A 25,253-nucleotide genomic window follows, 5' to 3' on the forward strand; every position below is an offset into this window, starting at 1 on the left:
GTCGTACATTTTTCAAAAATTATTCGGATGAAAAGATATCATCAAAAATAAAGTACGAGAGACTCAAATATAGGCTACAGTTTTAGCTAAATAATGTTGCCTCTTAAGATGAATCGACACAACGCTAAATTGTAGCCTACATCTGTGCGCAAAAATGATATATTTTCGATGATAACTTCGTATGAGCATGCGCATCCTTTCTGGAAAAAATTGGACCAAAAAATTGGTTTGAGTCACAATGTCGTCACATCACCACAAACAGTTAACATTGTTACTGAAAGCCAACATTTCTTGATACAAAACGATGGTCCAAATTTTTGCAGAAAGGGCGCGGATACGAAATGTAGGCTACAATTTTACGTTGTGTCGATTCGTCTTAACCCACTAACTTTATGTCTGTTATCTACTAAAAGGAGAACATTTTTCTTGTAGATAAAAAGCGAGATCATTAACCAGGCTTGGTCAAGAATTTTCAGATTTTTCCCGATTTTCGCATTGTTAAATTGCACCCGACGACACTCTAGTAGCCATTAAAAGTGAGTCTGGTAGTTGATTCCTACTTACTAAATTTCACCAAATATAAACTTGCATCGTGTCATTTTCAGTTTCATCAACGTTACGATACACAAAGATATGTCGTAAAGTTGTTGCACCTGTTTTTATCACACATAATTTTGTAATGTAAGCAACTTAACGAATACGAATATTGTTAGGAATGCAAACATGCAAATTTTGATGTCACCTTATTCGTCATCATTTGATAAAGAACCTTTCCGATACACAAGGGAAAGCTTAACAGTGCATGTGTTTTCCACATTGTGGAATGAACAAAATTTAGAAGGCATGGAGTCCAGAAAGAAACTTCCAAATTTCCATGATACGTCTTAGGTGCTTAGTGTATTATATGCGAAAATTTAACAATATTGTAACTCAAACACGTCTATTATTCTTTGACTTTTATCCACATACGTTACACATCGCATACCGAATCGGATTTATTCATAAACATTCATCCAATTGTTTGTCAACAATATCCTGCCTCCAGACGCCCATACCATGTAAAGATAAGAGATGGGTATTACGTTAAGTACGGAATGTTTATGTTAGTATTTCAGAAAATACTAGCGAAATTTTTAATCACTGGCGAGAGTGTCACATTGAGTTATATTTAGCATCAAATCATAAATATTTTTAAACAAACTTTCACTTTCATCCCCTTGGTTGTTCAGTTGTACTAATTTCATGTTACATTGATAACGTTAAATGTTAAATAAATTCTGGTATTGTTCTTACATTTTGAATGGTCCTCCCAAATAAAACAATTTAACTGTATATGGTTAATTGAGGGGCGTTACTGACATGCGCTTCTATCATACACACACCAAAGGTCCATCCCTAAAATTCTCTTCATTGGTTTCTTTTTTGAGAAGACGAAAATCATCATCAAAATGATTTATATCATCAACCGTTTTTAGTTGATGGTATTCAATGTTACTGAACGGTCATTGACACAGTAAAGCAAGGATTAATCGAAAATTTTGTTGATATTATTGCAGAATTGTTCTAAATCAAAGATAAAATCCATTTAAAATTTAGCGAAGTAACCGTAGACAGTGAGTTAATTGAAATCGTAAAATGTGATAAAGAAAATCAAAAGTGAAATTTATGATGGACAATTAACACAGAAAATTAATATTTTCAAAAAGTATAACCAAAACGGAGAGGAAACACATTGCCGAGGCTTGGTTAACATGAATGCAACGTCGGATAACCACATAGTGCATTTAACAGATTTGTCCAGGAATGTAAGTTCCAGTCTTCGAGAAAATGAGTTAGAAATATTTTTAGTGATTATTTTCCATCCGAAATTTGAATAAAAAACGTTAAGAGTGATTATTTCAAAACTGAGATTAATACAAAGTAAAAAACAATCAGCAGAGTTCAATAAAGAATGTTTCTTTTAAACACAAGTGAGCAAGGACCAAAAACCCCAAAATCCTATTGTCGTCGAGAAAGGATTCAGCAGTTGAGTCAAAACACACTCAGGCAATTAATAAGGATTCTATTGCTATTATTCATATTAAATTAAGTTATTTTACGTGTTACCCCCCCTTCGGGTCGGGCTGTAACACCCCACTTATCAAATACACAACTTGGAACCTCGGAAGTAATATACTATTACCTGCTTATTGCTTATGCACGGTAAAGTGCACTTACTGTCACTGTTGGTGACAGTGAAAATGCACTTACAGTACACAGACATGTAATACTACTTTACGTCCGAGATTCCAAATATTTATTTTGACGAATGAAAATGTTATGTCCCGACTCGCAGGCGAGGGCTGTATTTCCTCTTGTTAAAATAAAAATGTGGAACCTCGTACGTACTCAATTGCTTGTAAGTTATTGTCTTGGCTTGTGTCTTTAAATCGTTCCACAAAACTCACACTTACCAAAACAACAAACTTACAAGCAAAGACGTAATTTACTATTCCTAATGCATGTTTCAAGGTTTTTTTTAGTGAGAGTTTTCAAACACGAGCCGGAGGTGAGTTCTGGAGTCGAATTCGCTAAAAAATCCTTTTAGCATAAGTTAGAAACAACGTTTCTCCACAATATTTTAACACTAGTTGGGAAAAATTCGTTACGAGTGTTTTTTTAATCTACACACACTGAATTTTGGAAACCGACACATTTTCTGTTTCTGTGTTTTACTTGAGTTTTCGATTTTTCCTTATAAAAATACATGCAAAATTCACAAAAAACCAGTAAGCCACATGACAGAAAATGTGTTGGTATTCAAAATTCCGTGTGTGTATCAAATTTCCACATTTTCTTTTTGAAGTCAGCCATAACACTGTCCCTTCTATTTGAGTGATATCAAAGTCAGCTTCGGTGCTTGACAGTGCTACTAGTCAGCTTTGGTTTCTGCTAAACCTGATGTGAATCGACACATTGTACGCGTTTGAAAGAGGGTAGAGAAGACAACTCTTTTTGAATTCTCAAGGCGTTTAATTTGGTCAACTAATCTTCATGTTAATAGGATTCATATAAAACCTAAGAAATCAGTAATACTCATTCAGTATCATTAATGATGCATCGGATAACTTTAGCCAATAAAACGTTTAGAATTGATTAGAGATTTTAGTAAGTTACTTTAAGAAGTGATGATTTATGAATTTTGTGAAGATAAAAGAAAAAGTCGAATAAAAAGGATTGTTGCCAATAAAAACCGATGCAAAATTCGAGGGGGTATGAACTCTTTCTTTAATAACCAGTAATAGGTGACCGAAACCAAAATAATTAAGCAATGGTTAATTAGAGAGATTACGCCAGAGAGTGAATATGTTGCTGAACAAGTTTTTTTTCTGAATTTCTTTAATTAAAAGTGTTTGGTAGAGAGGTGTGAATTAAGGCTGAGATGACTGGGCTAGTGAAATATTCTTTTAAAGTTTAAACTTAAAAACGTGAAAATTGTCTGTTTTGATAAAAATTAACAGTGAATTAGTAGTGCAGTTTTAAGCTGATCTTTATTTACGGATAAGCAGCACTCACAATCATGAAATGTTTCTAACAAAAATAGTTTGTGTACATGATTGCACAAAGTCAGTTATTTTATGCTTATTATTTAAAGTGCACAAGTGAACAATTAAGGAGAAAGTGCTTTCGCCAGTACACCAACGAAACAAATCAACATCATGCCAGTTTAAATCTTATCAATGAAAAGTGACATAATGTTTGCTAATCTCAAACATAATATTAGAATGTTCAACCGTCTGTTTTTCAGGTATATGTCGCTGGCACCCCCACCATTTAGGATGTGTCGAGTTAGGGCTCATATTAAAGGGCTCGTTTAGGGCTGACGAATGGAACCGGTCCCGAGTTTAGGGCTGCTCAAATACCAAAGTTATTTAATTTTTTCTCAAAAAGACATGTCATATTGGCAGTTTTGGAGGTTATTCATAGTGTTCCTAGTTGAAAGTGTATATTAACGTTTGGGGCTAGTCTAAGGCTGACAATTGAAGCCAATCCTGAGTTTAGGGCTGCTATCCCGCCAGAGATATTCAGGTTTTTCTAAACACAAACATGTCATATTAGCTGTTTCAACGATTTTCAAAAAGCTTCTGACTGAAATTATAGTCTATCGTTTAGGGCTGATGACTAAAACCGGGCCCGAGTTTGGAACCGCTCAGTGACCAAAGTTATTCAATGTTTAAGAAAAACAAGGCATCAGAACAGTCGGAGCGTTTGCTGCGACTTAGCCCCGTACGACCCGTAATCCTATTTCGTCCGTAACCATAATACATCCATAGCCGTAATACGCCCGGAACCCTGATACGTCTACAACCCTCTAATGCGTCTGTTACCAAAATGCATGGTCAAATTTACTGAAAGCGTTCATTTTTAAAATTGCGCATAGCGCAATTACGAAAGCCCGTACGAAGTACCTATCAAATAAAACCAACAATTTACGACATTATTTTAGAAACCCAAAATTTTTTGCCAACGTTCCATTGGGTATTCAATTACCTCTCAAATGAAACAAAAACTAGCAAAATCGGATGAGATTTACTCGATTTATGTGCAAAAAACACTTAGGGCCGAGTAGCGGCCTTAGTCCAAGGGCCCAAATTTGAAACTTTTTTCGCCACGTTCTTTTCAGTGTTCAATTACCTTCCATAAAAAACTAAATCTAGCAAAATCGGATGAGATTTATTCGATTTATGTGCAAAAAATACTTAGGGCCGAGTAGCGGCCTTAGTCCAAGGGCCCAAATTTGAAACTTTTTTCGCCACGTTCTTTTCGGTATTCAATTACCTTCCATAAAAAACTAAATCTTCCAAAATCGGATGAGATTTACTCGATTTATGTGCAAAAAACACTTAGGGCCGAGTAGCGGCCTTAGTCCAAGGGCCCAAATTTGAAACTTTTTTCGCCATCATTCTATTTGGCATTCAATTATCTCTCAAATGAAACAAAAACTAGCAAAATCGCATGAGATTTACTCGATTTATGTGCAAAAAACACTTAGGGCCGAGTAACGACCTTTGAGCCCTCCGAACAAGCCCGCGTTGCATCTTACCCAAAAACAATGTTCAGCAACTTTGTTCTACTCGTCAATACCTTTCATTTGATATATCACAAGCAACCATTGCGTGCGTATTTCGGTAGATATCGTCGAAAGACTGAAACACACCTATAGAGCCCTAGCTCTGGAAGGGCCGACCCTACCATGCTCATTTTCGAACTTGACCTTACTTTTGTCGATACCAATCCGGGAAAAAAAGAATTTTGAAAAAAGGTTGTGATTTACTCTAGCTAGAGGGGTCACGGACAGACGGACAGACGGACATTTTTTTTATTGCGGACTCGTTATCTATGAACATAGACAAATGCTTTGCCCTTACCGTCTGCTTCCAATTCAACATGTTACAAACGGCAGTACTTCGTACGGGGCTAAAAAAAATCATGTCGTTTTGGACAATTGAACCCGACCTCAAGTCTAGGGATCTTGAACGGCCAAAGTTAATCGATAATTCGATCCATCAACTGTTCCTTTGGAAATTTTCAAGACATCAATTGCCAATATGACATGTTTTTTCTAGAAAAAATTAAATAACTTTGGTATTTGAGCAGTCCTAAAATCGGGACCGGTTTCAATCGTCAGCCCTAAACTAGCCCCAAACCATAGATTAAGTGGAAAGTCAAAAACATATTCAGTTTATGACAAAACACTTAAGTGACATACTTGAAAACTTCAAAACGGTATTAGTCACGTTTATCGACAGCCCTAAACTCGGGACCGGTTCCATTCGTCAGCCCTAAACGAGCCCTTTAGCCCTTTAATATGAGCCGAAACTCGACACAGCCCTAAATGGTGGGGGTGTCAGCGACATGTACATCTGTTTTTCGATGGTTTTGATAGATTTACATCCATTTTAATCACGACATAGTCACAACTTGAACACATATATGATTCTGTAACACAAACGAATTATTTTAAGCCTTTTAAGCCACGCACTTCAAGCATGAGTGGTACTCTAAATAGGGTACTGAAACTTAACAGTGTGTCACACAATGATCACTTTTGCAGAAAGTGCGTTGGCCTTTGCCATTGTATCGGTAGTGAACAGGAAATGGTATTCTAACTCTAAATAATATCAAACACTGCAGCCATCTCGTAAAAGTTTGGTGCATGCCGAATTTTCGGAGTAGAGCTGTACTGTGACACACTTACACAAAGAAAGTATACTCTGTGTAGGAACTACCGTAGTCATCACTAATCGCGCATTGATCAATAATTTTTGAAAAAAATCTGATAATTTTTACCGGTAATTCAACAAATGAGTAAAAAACAAGCACACAGGTTTATCTCACTCCCTTTCGAGAGAATCGGGTTGTAAAAAATGAAAATTTTAAAATCTGTCATCTACAATCTCAGTTATGGAGTCGAATAAGATCTATTTTTCCCGACACCGAAGAATCGTACATTTTTGAATGTGCATTTTAGAAAATATGAGTTTTCAAGTAACAGACAAAGATTATTTTCTTGTACCTTATGCAGTAGTGAGATATTTCATTTCAGAATATCCTCCAGCTCCAAGGGCTTCATCCAACTTATTTGAATTTGTTCAATGACATAGGGACTTGTATCAAATTTCTTAAGCTCGACGCAGCAAAAAAGACATGCATCGTCATCAGAATCGTTTTTTTAATTGGACCAGACACTATTTAAATACTTAATTGTAGGCTGTGCATAAATCAACGGGTGTTGAAGACCTGAAAACGTATGTGGTTCTTATTTTTACGAACCTATACAATTCATAGTCAAAATTAATCGAAAGAAGAAGGTAAATGTGTCTTTCAGACCCACCCTCAAGACAACATTTCTATGGTCTCATTGCATTCTGAGTCCAAGAAGTTCTTTGTCAATTACCTGCAATGGCATGAAACATTATTATCATTATTGAATGATGTAAGGTAAAAAGGAGAGAGATTCCTTAGAAAACAAGGCATCAGAACAGTCGGAGCGTTTGCTGCGACTTAGCCCCGTACGATCCGTAATCCTATTTCGTCCGTAACCATAATACGACCGTAGCCGTAATACGCCCGGAACCCTAATACGTCTACAACCCTCTAATGCGTCTGTTACCAAAATGCAAGTCAAGTTGGGCATGGTCAAATTTACTGAAAGTGTTCATTTTTAAAATTGCGCATAGCGCAATTACGAAAGCCCGTACGAAGTACCTCTCAAATGAAACCAACAATTTACGACATTATTTTAGAAACCCAAAATTTTTTGCCAACTTTCCATTGGGTATTCAATTACCTCTCAAATAAAACAAAAACTAGTAAAATCGGTTGAGATTTACTCGATTTATGTGCAAAAAGCACTTAGGGCCGAGTAGCGGCCTTAGTCCAAGGGCGCAAATTTGAAACTTTTTTTGCCGTCATTCTATTCGGCATTCAATTATCTCTCAAATGAAACAAAAACTAGCAAAATCGGATGAGATTTACTCGATTTATGTGCAAAAAACACTTAGGGCCGAGTAGCGGCCTTAGTCCAAGGGCCCAAACTTGAAACTTTTTTTGCCATCATTCTATTCGGCATTCAACTATCTCTCAAATGAAACAAAATCTAGCAAAATCGGATGAGATTTACTCGATTTATGTACAAAAAACACTTAGGGCCGAGTAGCGGCCTTAGTCCAAGGGCCCAAATTTGAAACATTTTTTGCCATCATTCTATTCGGTATTGAATTATCTCTCAAATAAAACAAAATCTAGCAAAATCGGATGAGATTTACTCGATTTATGTGCAAAAAACACTTAGGGCCGAGTAGCGGCCTTAGTCCAAGGGCCCAAATTTGAAACTTTTTTCGCCACGTTCTTTTCGGTATTCAATTACCTTCCATAAAAAACTAAATCTGGCAAAATCGGATGAGATTTACTCGATTTATGTGGAAAAAACACTTAGGGCCGAGTAACGACCTTTGAGCCCTCCCAACAAGCTCGCGTTGCATCCTACACAAAAACAATGTTCAGCAACTTTGTTCTACTCGTCAATACCTTTCATTTGATATATCACAAGCAGCTATTACGTGCGTATTTCGGTAGATATCGTCGAAAGACTGAAAAACACCTATAGGGCCCTAGCTCTGGAAGGGCCGACCCTACCATGCCCATTTTCGAACTTGACCTTACTTTTGTCGATACCAATCGGGGAAAAAAAGAATTTTGAAAAAAGGTTGTGATTTGCTCAAGCTAGAGGGGTCACGGACGGACGGACGGACGGACGGACGGACATTTTTTTTATTGCGGATTCGTCATCTATGAACATAACCAAAAGCTTTGCCCTTACTGTCTGCTTCCAATTCGACGTGTTACAAACGGCATATTAATCTTATAAGCCCCCAGTACTTCGTACGGGGCTAAAAATCACTTAAGAGAAATGTCATCTCCAACCTGCAACCAAATCATCCACAAACATGTAAGCACTTCAACTCATCACAGAATCTTAAATGTGTTCGTTTACACTTTACTGAAATATCATTTTCTTTAATCAGTTTTCATTTACGATAGACACAAACACCGCAACATCTCACGAAATTTCATTTTTGCGCTTTGTGGTAAAGGAAATGATACAATTTTCAACCGGAAATCGCAGTGGGAAACTCGTGGTTCGGTAATATTTGAAGACTACACAAATATTCAACCAATATTTCGTACAACTGATTCATACACATAAGTTCATTAAATCAGTTGAAATTGCATCGCTAACCGAACGCTGTAAGATTCTTAAATTTCCTTATTAATATACTTCCTTTCAGATAAGGTAAATAAATACCAATAGAAAGGATGTTCAGCTTATATTTCACTTTCTATTTCTCTTTTTCATTTCAATTCTTTCCGTGTGCATTCACACCACACACACAAAAAAAGAAACGGTTAATTGCTATTATATAGGAAATAGTGTTTGTGATTGCGTCAATTTCTCTAATTACAATTACTATAAATAGCAAAACGTCAGTACAGGTATAAAATAGTGAATAACAAACCACCTTTCTTCTATTTTCTATACTTACGATACGCATTCTATGCTACAGACAATGGAATATACGTTCATCGTTGACCTTTGTTTAAGGTAAACTGTAATACAATTACGTGACAGAGCATGTGGTGTTAGAGGGTGTCGATTGTAACCACAAACAATTCCTTAATGGTAATGTTTAACAATGAATCAGCTCACTACAACAGAACAAAACCGAACAACACTCAAGATATAATTATGGCACAAATATGATGCAGTTATTGTAGTAAGGTTGATGTTTTTTGACGATTTTTTTCCTTTTTTTTAATTATTTCTTTTTAAAGACGATCCGTCGTAGTGGCTCATTGAATCACTTGAATAAAAGATAAAAAAGTTTCATGTAAAGCAAATAATATCAAATGATTGGGGTTAAAAAAAAACATTGTTTGATTCACTTGTCTAATCTCTTCGCACTTGCCATATTTTGTAAGTCTCGTCTCCTCGAAATTTTTCAGCCGATTTTAATTCAATGTTAGCCTTATTATTATATGAGCCAAATTTCGTGACTATAACTTCCCATCTTTACGTTCCTCACTAGTATAAATTCTAATAGAGAATTCGGTCGAAACGTGTTTTGTTTACTTTTCAGGGCTTTTCGGATTTATACGGAAGTTTTCGCCATCGACATAGTATAGGGTAGATTGGCACACTCAAAGTACGAAAATTCGGAAATTTATCACACACACAACGACACAAAATAAATCGAAATGAAAAGTACAATCAAAACAGGAAAGGGACATTAGGATTTTCAAATATTTGTATGGATTTATTCCGCGCGCTTAGAACGTAGGTTACGTTACACATACGTTACGTTACACAGTCATACATTCTTTCGGCACAAACGTTTTTTGTGTTTGCTTATCTACCCTATATTATATCGATGGTTTTGCTAATTGATGACCGGTACATACGTCATAACTAGGCCACACCTCTTGGGTGGGTCAGGTCCCTTGACTGGCTTTGTTTTTCTATTTCTGTTTTCCAGTCTAAGTTTTCTAACCATTTTTAAATGAGGAGCTGTTTTTGAGATCACAAAATTAAAGTCTCATGAAAAGGTGATGTCTCTTTTACTCAGAAAACAGCAGTCATCACATGCTTCATTTTACTCATATTTATTTAATTTCCTGAAGAAACAAAAAAAGCTATGAGTTGAAGGTCCAGCGAGCGATGTCTTACTCCTAATATGAGTCTCCTATAATAGTCTACTAAAACCGCTGAACAGGTGGCGCATTTCTTGTCTACATCTTGAAAAAAAACTCATGTGAATTACGGCACTCGCTTCGCTCTGGCAAATGTCACACTCGTGCAAACACTTTAAGAACGAAAAAATTTCTTTTAAGAACACGATTTCACGCAAAAATTGTCGTATATCGCAGATTACCAGTCCAATAAAGTCCAATGTTCGAATTTAACCACATGAATTACGATACTGGTCGAAAACACTTAATATTTTCAAATCTGCGATTTTTGAAGCCTCTGAGAATTACTCGAGTTATCGTGTTATCAAGCAAGCAAGATTGTTCTAGACTTCTAGATTGTTCGACCAGAAATGAAGATTCACTTACTCGTCGAATAAATTTTTTTTCTGGAAATCCGTTGCAAAAATGTCGTGGTAACAAGTTGTGTTTACAATTATACTCCAACCTCACTACTCCAATATTATCCATCTACGAACTTAAAATCGGGTAAAAATTACTTAAGTTATCCAGGTAACAAGGAAAAGCGTCTGAGTATAATTTCTCCCATATCTTGTAACAACGATCACAAAATTATATTCACATGAAAAATCAATGTCTCTTTTATTTAGAAAACAGCAGCCATCACATGCTTCATTTTACTCAAATTTAATTTAATTTTCTGCAGAAACAAAAAGAGCTATGAGTTGCTGGCCCAGCAAGCGATGTTTTACTATTTTGCTCTATTACGAGTCTTTTATATTGTCTCCTAAAAAGCGTTATGAGTGTCAAATAACAGAAAACATACAAAACATACGCTATGAGTGGAAGGTCCAGCGAGGTACGTTTAACACCAAATATGAGTCTCCTATATAGTTTACTAAAAGCGCTGAAAAGGTGGCGTATTTCCTGCCTACCTCTTGAAAAAATATAACTCGTTCAAACATTTTAGGAACGAAAAAAAATCTTTTAAGAATACGGATTTCACGCAAAAATTGTCGTATAGAATTTCTCCCATCTCGTTGTTCAAACATTATCCATCTGCAAACTCAGCCTCAAGAATTTCAATCTTCGTCGAATAACACAAAAAATTTGAAAATCTGATAAGAATTAGGGAAGTTATCGCGGTAACAAGGAATAAAATTCTCTTTAGAATTACTCCCATGTCATTACCCCAATATTGCCCATCTACGAACTTAACCTCATGATTTTCATTCTCCGTCGATTAAAACCAAAATTTTGCAAATCGGTAAAGAATTACTCGAGTTATCGAGTCCATAAGTGTACGGACGTTTTCTGTATTTAACGTTTTTTGCCAATGTAGAACATTTTCAAAATATCAAAGTGAACTTAGCGTTACGGACATTTAAGGGTATTTTCTTTCAAAACACCCTGACTTTCAGTCAAGGGAATAAGCATATTGAAAGGACAAAAAAGATTATTTAAATCTTTGAGAATCAGGCTTTATGATATTCCGTCCGAATTGGTCTTTTCGCGTTTTTTGCAAAACTATGTGTTCAAAACTTATGACCAATACATCAAAAGGTATTGGCAACACTAATTCATTAATAGTAAATTGCTATACAGATGAATGAAAATATCCGAGGGCTTCAGCTCGAGGTACTTTTGCTCATCGTATGTATGCTATTTTATCTGCCTAGAACCATAATTTCCCACTTAATAAGTGGCACTTATCGCTCTAGAGCAGATAAAAAAGTGTATGCACCTCTTGCCAAAATTGTTATATTGACGTGTGGTCATTACGGTTCTTGCCATCAGCTCGACCACACGTCTCGATAACAATTTTGGCAAGAAGTACATAATCTTACATTACTTTACGAGCGAGGTAAAGGGTTTTCCCTAGAAAGGAAATGGCACTTGACTTCACCACTTAAAATATTCGTTTCAACTTATAAATCTTAGCATCGTACAATTTCCCGCATCTCCTTAAAATATTTTTTAATGTACTTTTGTACCTAAGATGAAATAATCTAAGATAAGCGTCTAAGATTCTTAATCAAACAGCCGTTTTTTTTAGATGTGCAGTGTAGAATTCTTTCTTGGTTGAGTAGATTCCAAGAGCAGTAAATACCTGGACAAATACAAAGTTAACGGGAAAATTTACTGAGCACGTCAGTAAACTAAAGTAAACTTTATTACAAGTGAACTCTGCACATACTAAAACATGGCGACAATCGATTATTTTCGATTGCACATAATCTAACATAAATTTGTTTTTTAACGAACGGCTGCCATAACCCATCATTCGAACCGTGATTACGCAAAGCTCACACTTGCCACAACAACAAACTTACTGGCAAGGACATGATATACTTTTATGTTGAAGATCAGATTTTCTATTCATAAAACTGGTGGTGTCAAAATGAAAACTCAATTTCAAATACGTAAAGTTAACTGAAGTGATGTTAAATTTTAATCGAGGACTTTTAATCGAGGTACAAGGTTGTAAGTAAACTTTACGAAGTACGAATCTGTTTGGCGTATGGGATGAACCCTTTGATTACTGGTTAATCTGGTTAATTGAAAATTGCGTATTCCCGTGCCCCCAGGCAATCTTTAAATCGATTTCATATTGGCATAATGAAGAAAAACCTAGTTATTTCAAATAAATAACTTTAAGCAGCGGTCGAATCGGCTGACAACAACATACCGCTTACAGAGAGCACTTACAAGTTATACTTGAGAGGTGATATGGCTGCACTGATGCTAATCATTTTCATTCACCATAGGCATCATTAGGACAGTTATCGAATTTCGATTATTGATTCGACTGATCTGATCTAGGTGTTTCGTTTCGTTAGACTCTATGAAATAATTTATATTCGTTTCAAGTTGAAGTAAACGAGTGACTTCAGCAATACAATTTGCAGAATGCTTCATATTGCCAATGTTCCATCAAAATTGGAACCACCACTATACAGAAAGGACGGGAGAAGAGCTGATGGTGTCACACTGATCCCTTGGAGTAACGGAAAAATGCTTGTTTGGGACGCGACCATAATGTCGCATAATTTGAATTTGAATGTCGCATAATTTGTCGCAAAATGCGACTCTGCCGCTATTACCCGAGGAGTGTGTGTGTAGGTTGTATTGAGGATATTTAATTGGCACCTTCACACGTTCATTCGTCAGCAATTGGATCAGGCAGAGTTGCAACAAGAGCTGCAGCTGCTAAATGTAACGATTACAAAAACCTCGGGGATGACAACTACATTTCCCTTCCGTTCGCTTGTGAAACATTGGGTCCTTGGTGTACTGAAGCAGTACAATTTATCAAAAAACTAGGAAAAATGGTCAGCAATTTCGAAATCAGAATGTACTTTAAACAACGGATAGGAATCGCATTACAAAGAACAAATGCGGCAAGCATAATGGGTACATTCGACACATCCGCGAAACTAGATGAAATTTATTACATTTTATCAAATGATAATAATATTTGGTTAAGAGTGATATCGCCAAATCTTCAGGTGATTGGGGAACAAGCGGTCTCCGATTTTAATGAGTGATAGCTCGTTGGATTCGTCTTTCAATTCTAGGAAGCACGTATCTTTCACTTTTTCTAAAAAAAATTTGTTTTCTGTGAAAAGCGTTCAAAAGAGAAGACATGTCAGAGGGTACCGAAAACAGTTTTCCAACAATTACTCAAGAAAAAATTATTTTAAATTGTTGTAATGTTGTACGAATGTCGGCCTTCGAAAGACCTACAGGTAGAGTATACGCACCGCTTGGTGCGAGTAGTTCCACGAGAGTCATGACTAAAAATGTAGTGAATGTTCGGTAAGTCCACCTTCTCTGCAGCTTCGATGTTCGAAACTGAGTATGGGGTGTTGTAGCTGGCCTCACCCACTATCGTTCCACATATAAATGAACCCAGTACTTTTGTGCTACAAGCCCACAGAAGTGTTGGAAAAAAAGTTGGTGCCAAAATGCAGATCTTTTCCTTCTTTCCGGTGGCTCTACAGCTGGAACAGCATCTGGAAAGGTACTATGGCAGTCATTTTTTATCGTAAACTATTCTTTTACGTTATCAATTCAAAAACGCGTCGCTATGCCACGAATATATCAGATCCAGTGTTAGTAATATCAAGAGGAAAATTATTACATTTTTCTCGGAGGATTTTAGTCAAATAAAGTGTTAGCGTATAGTAAATGACCTCAGAACTCCGGAACAGTATTTAGTTTTTCAGTCGGACCAATATTTGCTACGTGATAGGAGTTTGGAAAAACGATGTGATCAAGTGGGATCTACTCGCACCAAGCGGTGCGTATACTCTACCTGTAGGTCTTTCCAAGGCCGACATTCGTACAACATTACAACAATTTAAAATAATTTTTTCTTGAGTTATTGTCGAAAAACTGTGACATGTCTTCACTTTTGAACGCTTTTCACAGAAAACAATTTTTTTTTAGAAAAAGTGAAAGATACGTGTTTCTTAGAATTGAAAGACGAATCCAACGAGCTATCACTCATTAAAATCGGAGACCGCTTGTTCCCAAAGTTAAAAAAATCCAGCTGAAGATTTGGCGATACCACTCTTAAGGTTTAGAACACTAAAGAGATTGATGGTCATTTGACTAGTTAGAAGGTCGAACCACTATCTTGAAATTGTGGCATCTTGTTGTGAAAAATAATCCATTTTTTATTCCTTTATTTTGTCAACGAACTCATAATATAAGCAAGGTCAAGGACATACTATCTAATTTCATAAATGTTAATACGATGTCATGTTGTCTAAATTAATTCCTGTGTTGTGTCTCTTACTGTACATACAATCATGTTACTTAAAAGATTTCATGTAAAGATGTATAACGTAATATATAACGGTAATACAGAAAAGATTTTATCTGAGAGAATGTTATTCACAGCAGGAATCTTCTTTGACTGTGGATTCACCAACAACATCATCGATTGGTGGCAATCACCCACTAGGACTTTTTCCCTTTCAATCGACACAAAGCAGAAGAATTTCACCATCAACATCCCCACAATTGTATCACAGTGTACATGATGGTAACGTTAAAATCGAATTTCTGTGCATTGACAAAAAATGAATCGACTTGTCGCTTTTTTCTATTCTATTCGGAACTAGATTTCTATGCAGAATACAGACTTGGTCCAGCGAGGGATATATGGTGCCATGATGGTATTACATGCTTTTTTGTGTTTGCTGCATTAGCACATTTAAAAATAATATTTTTCTTCTTCTTAAAGTCAGCTCAATCGATAACTGTGATAGTTTTACTAACGGTCGAAATATTGGTAAGTTGAAATACTGTTTAAATATAACACAAAAGGCGGTTAGGGGGAAAACACACTAGCAATTTTGCATTGATGGAATCGACAATTATGCTGCGTTTTCCATTGTAATTCGATATCTAACACAGGCGATATCCAACGAAAAACGCAGCATAATTGTCGATTCCATCAATGCAAAATTGCTGGTGCACTTTCGGCCTTATCAAACTATTATCATTACATTGAAACGACATTGTGTGATGTACGACAACCGATACATGTACGTCCGTAACCAACGCGCTTCAAGCAAAAGTGCTGTAAGCTGTAAGTTACAGCTGCCAAATAAAGTACTATTTTGTATGAAAAATGTTTCCAAATTTTTTCACAGTGTCAAAATTTGTTTGACTCGCTGTCCCGTTTCAGTATTCTATTTAGAGTACCACTCATGCTTGAAGTGCCGTGGTTCCAAAATTTTATTTTAACGAGGGGGACGTGGTTGGGCAATGTAAAAGAATGGTTAATATGAGCAAAGCGCCATTTATATTGCTGTAACAGGTAAACAAGGAAACGATTCGCTTCGGAGTTCGGTCTAGTTTTACAGGATGAACGGGTTCTGTTCTATCCGATGTAATAAGTTGAGGAATGAGCAAGGAGTTGAGATACATTCTGTGATATGAACGAACACAGTCAGTCTTTTCAAAACATTTTTTCTAAGTTTTGTAATTTTTTTTTACATTCAAGTATACAGAAGAGCACAGAAATAGGGTTGCTTCCCTAATAAAAAAAACGTCATTTTTTCATTTAAACACCAACCTTCGTTAGCCATAATCGTGACCATAAACGTGAGAATATTTGTCTTTCTCTCATTGATTTAAATTTGATTACTATTAATCCATTAATTACTCAATTACTCTATAGTTTAGCTGAAAAAGCTGTTGAAAAATTTGGTTTAGGGTTTGATTCTTTTGGGAAAAATGTACCATTTCCGGTACTGTTTTTTCTCTAGAAAAAGTCGAGATTCATTGTTTCCCCGTCTAAAAATTCAAAATGTTGCAACATTGGATGGGACAATGATTCTAAATGTAGACAAACACATTATGTCTACAGGTAAATCCGCTGCAAACTTCACTAACTCGAAAAATAAATCAAAGAACCAAGCACATCATAACATATTCGGATATGTATGCTCGGATCATGCAAGTCAATTCTATGTATTCGTAATGTATAACTAAAAATCTTAAAAAAGAAAAGTTATTCTGTTTTTGTGGGGTAACTTTAAAAGAGATTGATGTGACACGTAATATCAAACTGATAAAGAAAATAAATTTGTCTCTATCGACGGGGAGTCAAAAAGACTTCGTTATTATTTATTCCATCAAACGTATACCAATCTTTGTGGTATGGTAAAACCATTTTTCGGTTTAGCTTTCGGTGGGAAGAAAATTTTCATTATTTGGCAGAGTTTGTTAGAACTTCACTTTTTTGAGTATACATCGAAGTTATTAACAATTTCTGTATTCCATCACCAACAGGAAAACCATTAAGGAATGAACGATCTACTTTCTTCGATTTTCCACCTTCACCACATCCATATTGTTATAGGTCAGTGAAATTTTTGCAAAATAAAACAAATGGATCAGTTGCAGTTATTGACAAAAAAAAACTATTTTTAGATTATCAAGTACAGCTCCACAAATAGTGAAACGAGAACCAAATGAAAGTGAGTAAAAATTATTATTTTTGTGGTGAACGGACATCTAATTCTCGAATGGTAAATCACTGATTTTTTGACAAGGATTATATGGGATTTATTTGGTGATTATATGGGAACGTGATTACCCCCTCGCTATTTCTATTAATGCCATTAATTAATCAACGCACAAATTATTTCTCTGTAAGAAAATTGCAAATAGAGCGTTTAATAAAGAGAACAAATCTCGAATGTTCTTATTTCTTGAAAATATCTCAATTTCGAATCCTTAAACTGTAAAAAAAAATATTCTCGAGCACTCGTTCCTATCGATAAGTCAGCATAGAGGGATTCTTTTGAAAAACAGCCTACCGAAATCGGGCATGTTTTCCAGTGGAACTTTTTATAGGTACCTAGAAAGGACTTCGACCCTAGAAGCCAAAACCACTCTCAAAAAAATTCTTCGAAGCTTTTATGGCTGGTGAAAGGTGATCGAAAGCCGAAAATTTTTCCAGGTACACGAGCCGTACAGGGTCGTGTGGGGTGTCATTAGGAAGGTAATCACATGTACTATTGAGCCAAATAGAGACTCATTGGTTTTAAAATTAATCCACACTTTTCTTACCAATATTTCTCCAGTTACACGAGCCGTACATGGGTCTTATAGGGTCTTATGGGGGTTTGAAAGCATCTACGATGAAATATGAGAAGTTGAAATGTTTAAGTGCCCATATTTCATCGCATATGCATCCAAACCCCATTAGACCCTATTTGGCCCAAAAGCACATAAAATTACCTTTCAAATGATACCCCACACATCCATGTACGGCTCGTGAACTTGAGAAATATTGGTAAGAAAAGCGCAAGTTTTCGGTTTTTGATCACCTTTCACCAGTCACAAAAGCTTCGAAGAATTTTTTTGAAAGTGGATTTGGGTTCTAGGGTCGAAGTCCTTTCTAGGCACATATAAAAAGGTCCACTGGAAAATGCGTCCGATTTCGGTAGGCTGTTTTTCAAAAGAATCCCTCATAACCATAGACAAGTGTCGAGCAATCGCAGAATTATTGTTGATGGCAATAGCTGCTATGAAAACCTTTCAGTTAACGGTACCGACAGACAGATATTATTCTAGCCCTCACTACTCTGCTCTAATTTATATGAAAATAATTTTGAGCGCCACCATAGCTTCTTTTATCCATTCGATTTTAATTTTTTCATATTATTTCAAATTGTTTGTCTATCCGATTTGAGTAAAAATGCCGTTGGCATTTAATTTCGCTATTCCTAACAGCAACCTTATCAAGTTATATTATCGAAGTCAATATTTGTGTTGAGCAGACTGTTTGTTACAACATGTTTTTATTAAATTTCAATTTTTCTTTTTTTTTTCTTTCTAATTTATGAATTATTCTTCGTTTGAATATTCGTCAATAAGTGTATAGTTCAGACGGGGTGTTTTGTATATATACTAATATATTCGTTGTTGCACACGTATAACATTTCTCTCACGTACTTTCTTTGCATAATCCGAAATAAAAAATTACGCATAAATATTTTCCTATTCATCAGAAAGGTTCGACACTCGCGAATACTTTTTTACCACTAAACCATGCATCAAATACATTTCACTTTTGTGCCATCAATTGGTTGGTTTCTTTTCTTTTTCACATATTTTTTTTTCTCTCGTCGATAATTGAAATTTAAATATAAATTCGCGGTTGTATTTTGCCAACATCTTCGGTGATAATACGTGACAATAAGATCATCCGTAAAATCCCGAAAGCCTCGAAATCACAACGAAAATCCATTTGACGTGATTTATATTGAATTCTACCGTAGGTGAAGCATAAATTATACTAAACAATTTCATCATCAGAAGCAATTTTGTTTTTTTTTTAATTCAATTTTTCTCCATCGTAAATGGAAATTAATTATGAATTTTATTTCATTAATATTTATTTAAAAAAAAAATATTTTTTTTTCATATACGGATAATGTACCATCAGTAACAATGTAACTCATAGGGGAGATATTATTTAGCTGTTGTTTACCCAACAATTAACCCCTTTTGTCTGTTATTATATATGTTAATCGAAAGAGTTTTGCGAGGTTGATGTTCTTCTGCAAACAGATAAACATTATTGTTGTTACACAAATTTACAGCAATGAAGTTATACATTACCGCGGTTCAAATAAATTGCAGATTAATTACTCTAAGAGGGCGGGAATGTGGAATTAGTTTCAGATTATTTTGATTGTGCTTTTTTAAGCCGGCAATAATAATTGGTTTGGTAAATGAAAGGATTGCATGGTTTAGTGCATTGATTAAGTCGATTGGATATCTTACACCTTAGACAAAGCTTAAGAATGATTTGCGAAAATCTAGAACCACGGGAATTCAAGCCACTTCCGATCTGAATGGTAATTTTAGCTGTCTACTGTTTGTATTGACTACAAAGAGTCATTAGTACTGTAAGTAAAAACAGTTCCAAAGCTCAATTTGAAGAGTAATTTACTATTTTAAATTGGTACTAAAATAGGTTTGGTACACAGAGAGAAATCCTGGATTAGATTTAAATCTTTTTCGGATTACATATAGGACCAAATTTATTTTTGGATTGAAATCTAATTTTTCGAAAGATTACTTGCATTTAATCTTTCGAAAATAATCTTTCGATGGATTAGATCGAAATCTTGCAAGAGATTTAAATTTTTTTTATTTTGAAATTAAAATTTTTTTTCAACTTATATTTGAATATCGAATCAGATTTACTTGTTTTATTTATTCTGAAATTGGGAATTTTATTTGTTTAGTTGAAATTAAATGTTTTTTTTACTTACTTTAATCAGGATTTGAACTCTTTCACCTCGGTACCTCCGTATCTTCAGTCCTGTACTTTACCACTGAGCTATTGGGTTCTTAATCTTAGCAAGATTTAATTTCGAACCGTTGTTACGGAGATTTTAATCTTTCAAAGATTAAAAAAAAATCTTCTGAACGAAACCTTTGTACCGACTGAGGTAACCATCATAGTAAACGAGTTCAAATCCTAATCGAAGGCAACATTTTTTTTCTTCATTTTTTTAATTATTATATTTCATAAATCTGGATAAGCAACGATAAGGAAGTTGAGCCTGACAAAAGTATTGAAAAGTAGGAAAATATTATAATAAAACGATATTTTGCGCCCATATTTAATTGTACAATTGATTAAGAAGTATAACAGACCAATTTGCATGGAAGAATTTATTTAATTTTGCAACGATTTTCAACTCAAATTAATATTCCTAAAGAAAAGCAAAAAAAGGTCTCAAACATTTCTGTGCTGTGGTTTTTAGTTTTACTTTGAATCGCTAACATATGACAAAAAATTACACATCTACCACCTACTAGATTCTAATCATAAACTCTAGGTACCATAACAACGTTCTTTGAAAAAAAAAATCCGTGGCAAAATTGTCTATAGCTAACTTCGCTTCTCACTGCTACTATCAATTTTAGCCATTTTAATCCGAAACGTAATCTATCGAAAGATTTAATTTTTGTAATCTTTGAAAAAAGATTGAAATGAAATCTTTAGAAAAATTTAAAATGTTCGTAATCTTTCCAAAGATTAAACATTTAATCTGACTTTTTTCTCTGTGTATCATTAGATAGAAGAGACCAGTAGCTGATAGGTTTTTTGTTTTTTAGTGGCTGCACAGAACCCATCCGAAACTCTCCGACGTAGTTAGGTTTTCTCAATTTCTTGTATAGGAACGCCAAACGGCTACCATAGTATCATTGTATCGTCGTGTGGCAGACAACTCTTCCATATCCAATGTCAGTTTTGGTTGTTGCTGTCCAAATGATTCCGAAGCCGAAAACCAAATACTCATTTTCAATGTCTAGCGCCTTTTTTTTGAGTATCAGCGTCTTTGTAAGCACTACAAACTTTAACACTTGAGTTCGCAAATTATTTTTTTACCATACGACATGGGTCTACTTGTACAGCTCCATTACCAAATATACAACTAAAAAAAGTTTTTCTACAAAATTGTCACGACAGTCTAACGATCCTGTAGAGCCATCGGTCAATCAGATCGGAAGTGGCTTGAACCTCATTTTTATATAAGCTGGAGTTAGTGGAATTTGGGTCCGAATTTTTGCGGGCGATTTTGTTGTCTCAGTAAAACAATTTTCTGGTGGAACGCAATAAATCGAAAACTTAAAAAGAGAGTACTAGTATTATTAGCGTTCCCCATTCAGTTTGCTTCTTTATTTAATAAGAATGATGGCCGCAATATGGAACGAGTTTCTGATTTTCATACTGGCTTTTCCACTATGTTTCATATTAGCAAGAATCGTTCACATCCATAGCATCCAAATCTCACAAACACTTGAAATAATCGCCCACGGTTATTTTTCCAACCTCGACTAGCTGTGCCTAATACCACACTATCACAGCTCAAGTTCAGTTTGTGATTTGTCTGCCATCATTTGTTTGCATAACGATACAAATACCATTTGTATTCGATCACCACAGTTAGAGGCAGTGCAATTTCAACAAAAATTTGCTTCAGCTGTTTATTTGTCTTTATACGGTTTTACCACTATACCGTCCCGCGTACGTGTAGCAGCTTTAACCATATAAACAAGTTTAAACAGTTTTGATTTGTGGATCAGCTGAAAAACAGCTGGAGCAAACTCATGCTGAAATTTCACTGCCGCTGACTGTAAGGTCTTTTTTTTTAATTGGAAGGAAATTTATTTTAAATGCGACAAAAAAGACTGCTCACAATTATGGCGCAGCCGGTAAAAAATCGATCTTTTATCAAAAATTAAAAACGTAAGGTCTTTTATTCCCGAAACGCTGTTTCTTCAGTTCTTGACCCCGAATGTGTGAAATCAACGTATGAATCCTAAGGGCTAGGATCTTCCTGAGAATTTTGAGTTAAGTGTGGGGTACAGAGGCAAAACTGTTTTTTCTGTTAAGAAAATGTTATCGGATACTCGTAGATGGTGTAAAATCACAAGGGTTCTGACTACTTCACCTTCATCCTGTGCCAATAAAAAAAAGTTACCCTACTCATGTATTTGCTAAATTGATTATCTTCGGCGGAAATATTAAAAATGATGAAATGTTGGAACGTTTTCGTATACTTTTGTACATGTATGCACAACAAATAGCAGAGCCGATAGATTTGTGTTTTTTTAAAGAAAATTCTAAATATGTGGAAGAACTACCAAAAGAGGATTTCATGCAATGTCTCAAATTAAACGAGGATTACTAGTATGAAATTAATGATTTAATCAGCAGTAAGAAACTTGAATTAATAATTTTTATGTAGAACGAAGCCGTTCTTGAACTATGTTCCAAATTATGTGCGTACTTGTTGCTCCCAATCATGATCGGGTAGAAGAATAAACTATTTTATTAGTGGCGAATCAATAACCGGTATAATGCTTGCTTCATTTTGTTAATTTTAATTTATTTATGATGTGATGAATGATGATGTTTTCGTTTTTCAATTATGCAAAAGGTAAACATTAAACTCACCCCTAAACGTTTTACCTAAAATGGATTATGAAGCAACATAAATAATTTATTATCGTTACAATGAAGGGATTTTACATTTTATATGTACAGGGTGAATGGGATTTGTTATTGTCTTGTTGTTTCGTCAAGTCGGTGGGAATGGTTTTAAAGCTACAATTTTAAATGAGCATTGATATGGCGTTGTGACAACACCCTGTTGTTGTTCATCAATAACAACGAGAGAAAATTTTGCAACCAAAACAAAACAAAAAAAAAATTGGTTGGCTTTATGATTTGCACTAACTAAATGAACAGACGTTTTTCATGGGGGTGGATTGATGGGAATTTAGTTTAACATGACTAAACAACAACAAGCGTATACCATTGTTATGTGTATCCATTCATTCATTCATTATTTATATTTAAATAGATACAAAAAAAGTCAAATGCTACCCTTGGTTTTTCACTAATGCATGATGATGGGTTGAAGTTGAATTAATAGCAACAACGTTTTGGGAAAGGTATATTCTAGTCGCAAACAGAAACCAATAAATAATTAAGGGAAATTAATAGCATCAAAAGATTCGAGGTGATGTGAAATATACCTGTAGTAACGTATCTATAGCATCAATACATTACATAATTGATGCATCGCTAGGAAAAATTCTTTGAATTTGAAGAACAGTTCTTCACTGGGATACAGGTGAAAGTATTCCGTTCTTTTATGAGCCCAAATTCTTCCAATAACTTTCACTATTGACCAGATTGAATATGGTATTCAACCGGAAATTTCGAAAATAATATGAGAAAGGTGCTGTCTACGGTTAACGTTTTCTTTCTTGGAAGATTTTGGAGGAGATATTTTTACATGAAAGTAAAAACGCTCAACTATTCAGCTTTAGTTTTATCTTCGTATTTTTTCATGATGTTGTGCTTAAACATACGAGGACTTCAAAGGTTCGATCTCAGCAATTTCGTTCAAAAATTCGATCAGTTTGAAAATCGAAAACTGTCGGCGATTCCGTAGAATTAGAAATTTCTCTAAATCACTGGAGAAAAGCAAACTGGCAAGTGTGTTTTTTGAGCACCAAGCTTCGGCTTTGCCTTGTCTATGCGAAAGTTATTTGTCAAAAAGATATTCACGTAAAATGAACCAAGAATATTCTTCATCTAATGGATCATTTTGACAGGGGGCAAACTGCTTTGTAATGGTCACCTTTCGTTTGAGGCAGGATAAAAATCTTTAATTACATGAGTTTAACAACACATTATACCAATATAAGATTAGTTCCAGCGTTTTTTCGTCGTCTTCATCGATTACAGATGTTTTATTAGATAGACTACCAAAAACACTCCACAACCTTACTGCATTGACCTTCAGTGTAAGCTGAGTGTATAATATCATTACTGAATTTTATCGGAATCGAACAATTTAACTTGACTTTAATTGGGTTCAATAAATTCAGCCGACGGCAAAGTCAGGAATGTTACTCAAAACTCATCTGTTAGCATTATATAAAATGTGAGACATTAGGTGCTAAATTAACCTTTCACAGCTGGCAACAGTTTTCCTATCAGATCTATTCCTTCATTTGATCGAAACGATTTTCAAGTGCTCTCAAAAAAGTGCACGACCAGTCTCAATACATAGCCCAACTGTGTCTTTCAGAGGCCGACATTCGTACACCATTCAAGCCTTTGAAAGAACTTTCATAGCTACTTCCTATGCGTATTTAGAATAAAGGCGTATTGAGTAAGGGTACATATCGTTTCAATCGATGAGCCCATCTTTCCGAATAACATGGAGAATATTTGTAGTGCTATTGACTCCTTGGCGGAGAAGGAAGGGCATCTTTTTGTTGATTTGATTTCCTTAGCAACTGAACCGACTGTAGTTGTACGTCAGAAGTTCTGTAAATTTTGGAGTGTCTGACCTTCGAAAAAAATTTAAAAACAGTTTTTGTAACAAAAAAATGGAATAACTTATGTCACGTAAAGTTTCAGCATGGCATTATCAAGACAAGCTATTCCCCGAGCCATTGTATACAAATTTAAAAATTCAGACCACTTCATCGAGTACAAGTACCTCCACACAGCATCTGCAACAATCTCAGCACATTCAGCATTCCATTTATCCAGACTCTACGTCACATCACCATCAATCATCGCAATTAGGACACGACACTACCCATCCGCCGTACCATCACTCAACCTATCCATATCGATCACCAGCCGACACAACAACAGCTGTTTCATCGACCGAGCCAGATTTTGGCAGTACTGTGACATCTAATCAAACTGGCAGCGGAGTGGGAGTTATTCATTCAAGTGGATCGCTACATCAAAGACGTGGCTCGTTACAATTGTGGCAATTTTTAGTTGCATTGCTCGATGAACCTGCATCAAGGTTAGATTTACCATAAGAAGTACATTTTTTCCATTTATCCCTTAGGTTCCCTTAGCTTTAATGATAGCCTAATTCTGTGAAACTTTAAATCGATTGTTAAGACATTGGAAA

The 25,253-nt window shown here is 35.3% G+C and overlaps 1 protein-coding gene and 1 long non-coding RNA gene across 2 annotated transcripts in view; one reads left to right on the forward strand and one right to left on the reverse strand.

The window, feature by feature from the left end:
• The first annotated feature begins 1,525 nt into the window (after window positions 1-1,525).
• The window catches only part of LOC119067978 (ETS translocation variant 4), a 31,896-nt gene continuing 8,168 nt past the window's right edge, over window positions 1,526-25,253 (forward strand). The window contains exons 1-8 of the mRNA XM_037171324.1: window positions 1,526-1,805; window positions 15,157-15,301; window positions 15,381-15,434; window positions 15,503-15,550; window positions 17,059-17,128; window positions 17,200-17,246; window positions 24,734-24,817; window positions 24,875-25,142. Coding sequence (XP_037027219.1) covers window positions 1,752-1,805; window positions 15,157-15,301; window positions 15,381-15,434; window positions 15,503-15,550; window positions 17,059-17,128; window positions 17,200-17,246; window positions 24,734-24,817; window positions 24,875-25,142 — 770 coding nt within the window. The 5' untranslated portion in view covers window positions 1,526-1,751. The remainder of the gene's footprint in view (window positions 1,806-15,156; window positions 15,302-15,380; window positions 15,435-15,502; window positions 15,551-17,058; window positions 17,129-17,199; window positions 17,247-24,733; window positions 24,818-24,874; window positions 25,143-25,253) is intronic.
• Window positions 11,974-15,132, reverse strand: LOC119067981. Its single transcript, XR_005086071.1, has 3 exons — window positions 15,122-15,132; window positions 13,339-13,345; window positions 11,974-12,099 (listed from the first exon to the last, which is right to left on the reverse strand). It is a non-coding gene; the product is annotated as an uncharacterized LOC119067981 (long non-coding RNA).

Source organism: Bradysia coprophila (assembly GCF_014529535.1).
Source record: "Bradysia coprophila strain Holo2 chromosome X unlocalized genomic scaffold, BU_Bcop_v1 contig_132, whole genome shotgun sequence".
NCBI classification, from domain to species: Eukaryota; Metazoa; Arthropoda; class Insecta; order Diptera; family Sciaridae; genus Bradysia; species Bradysia coprophila.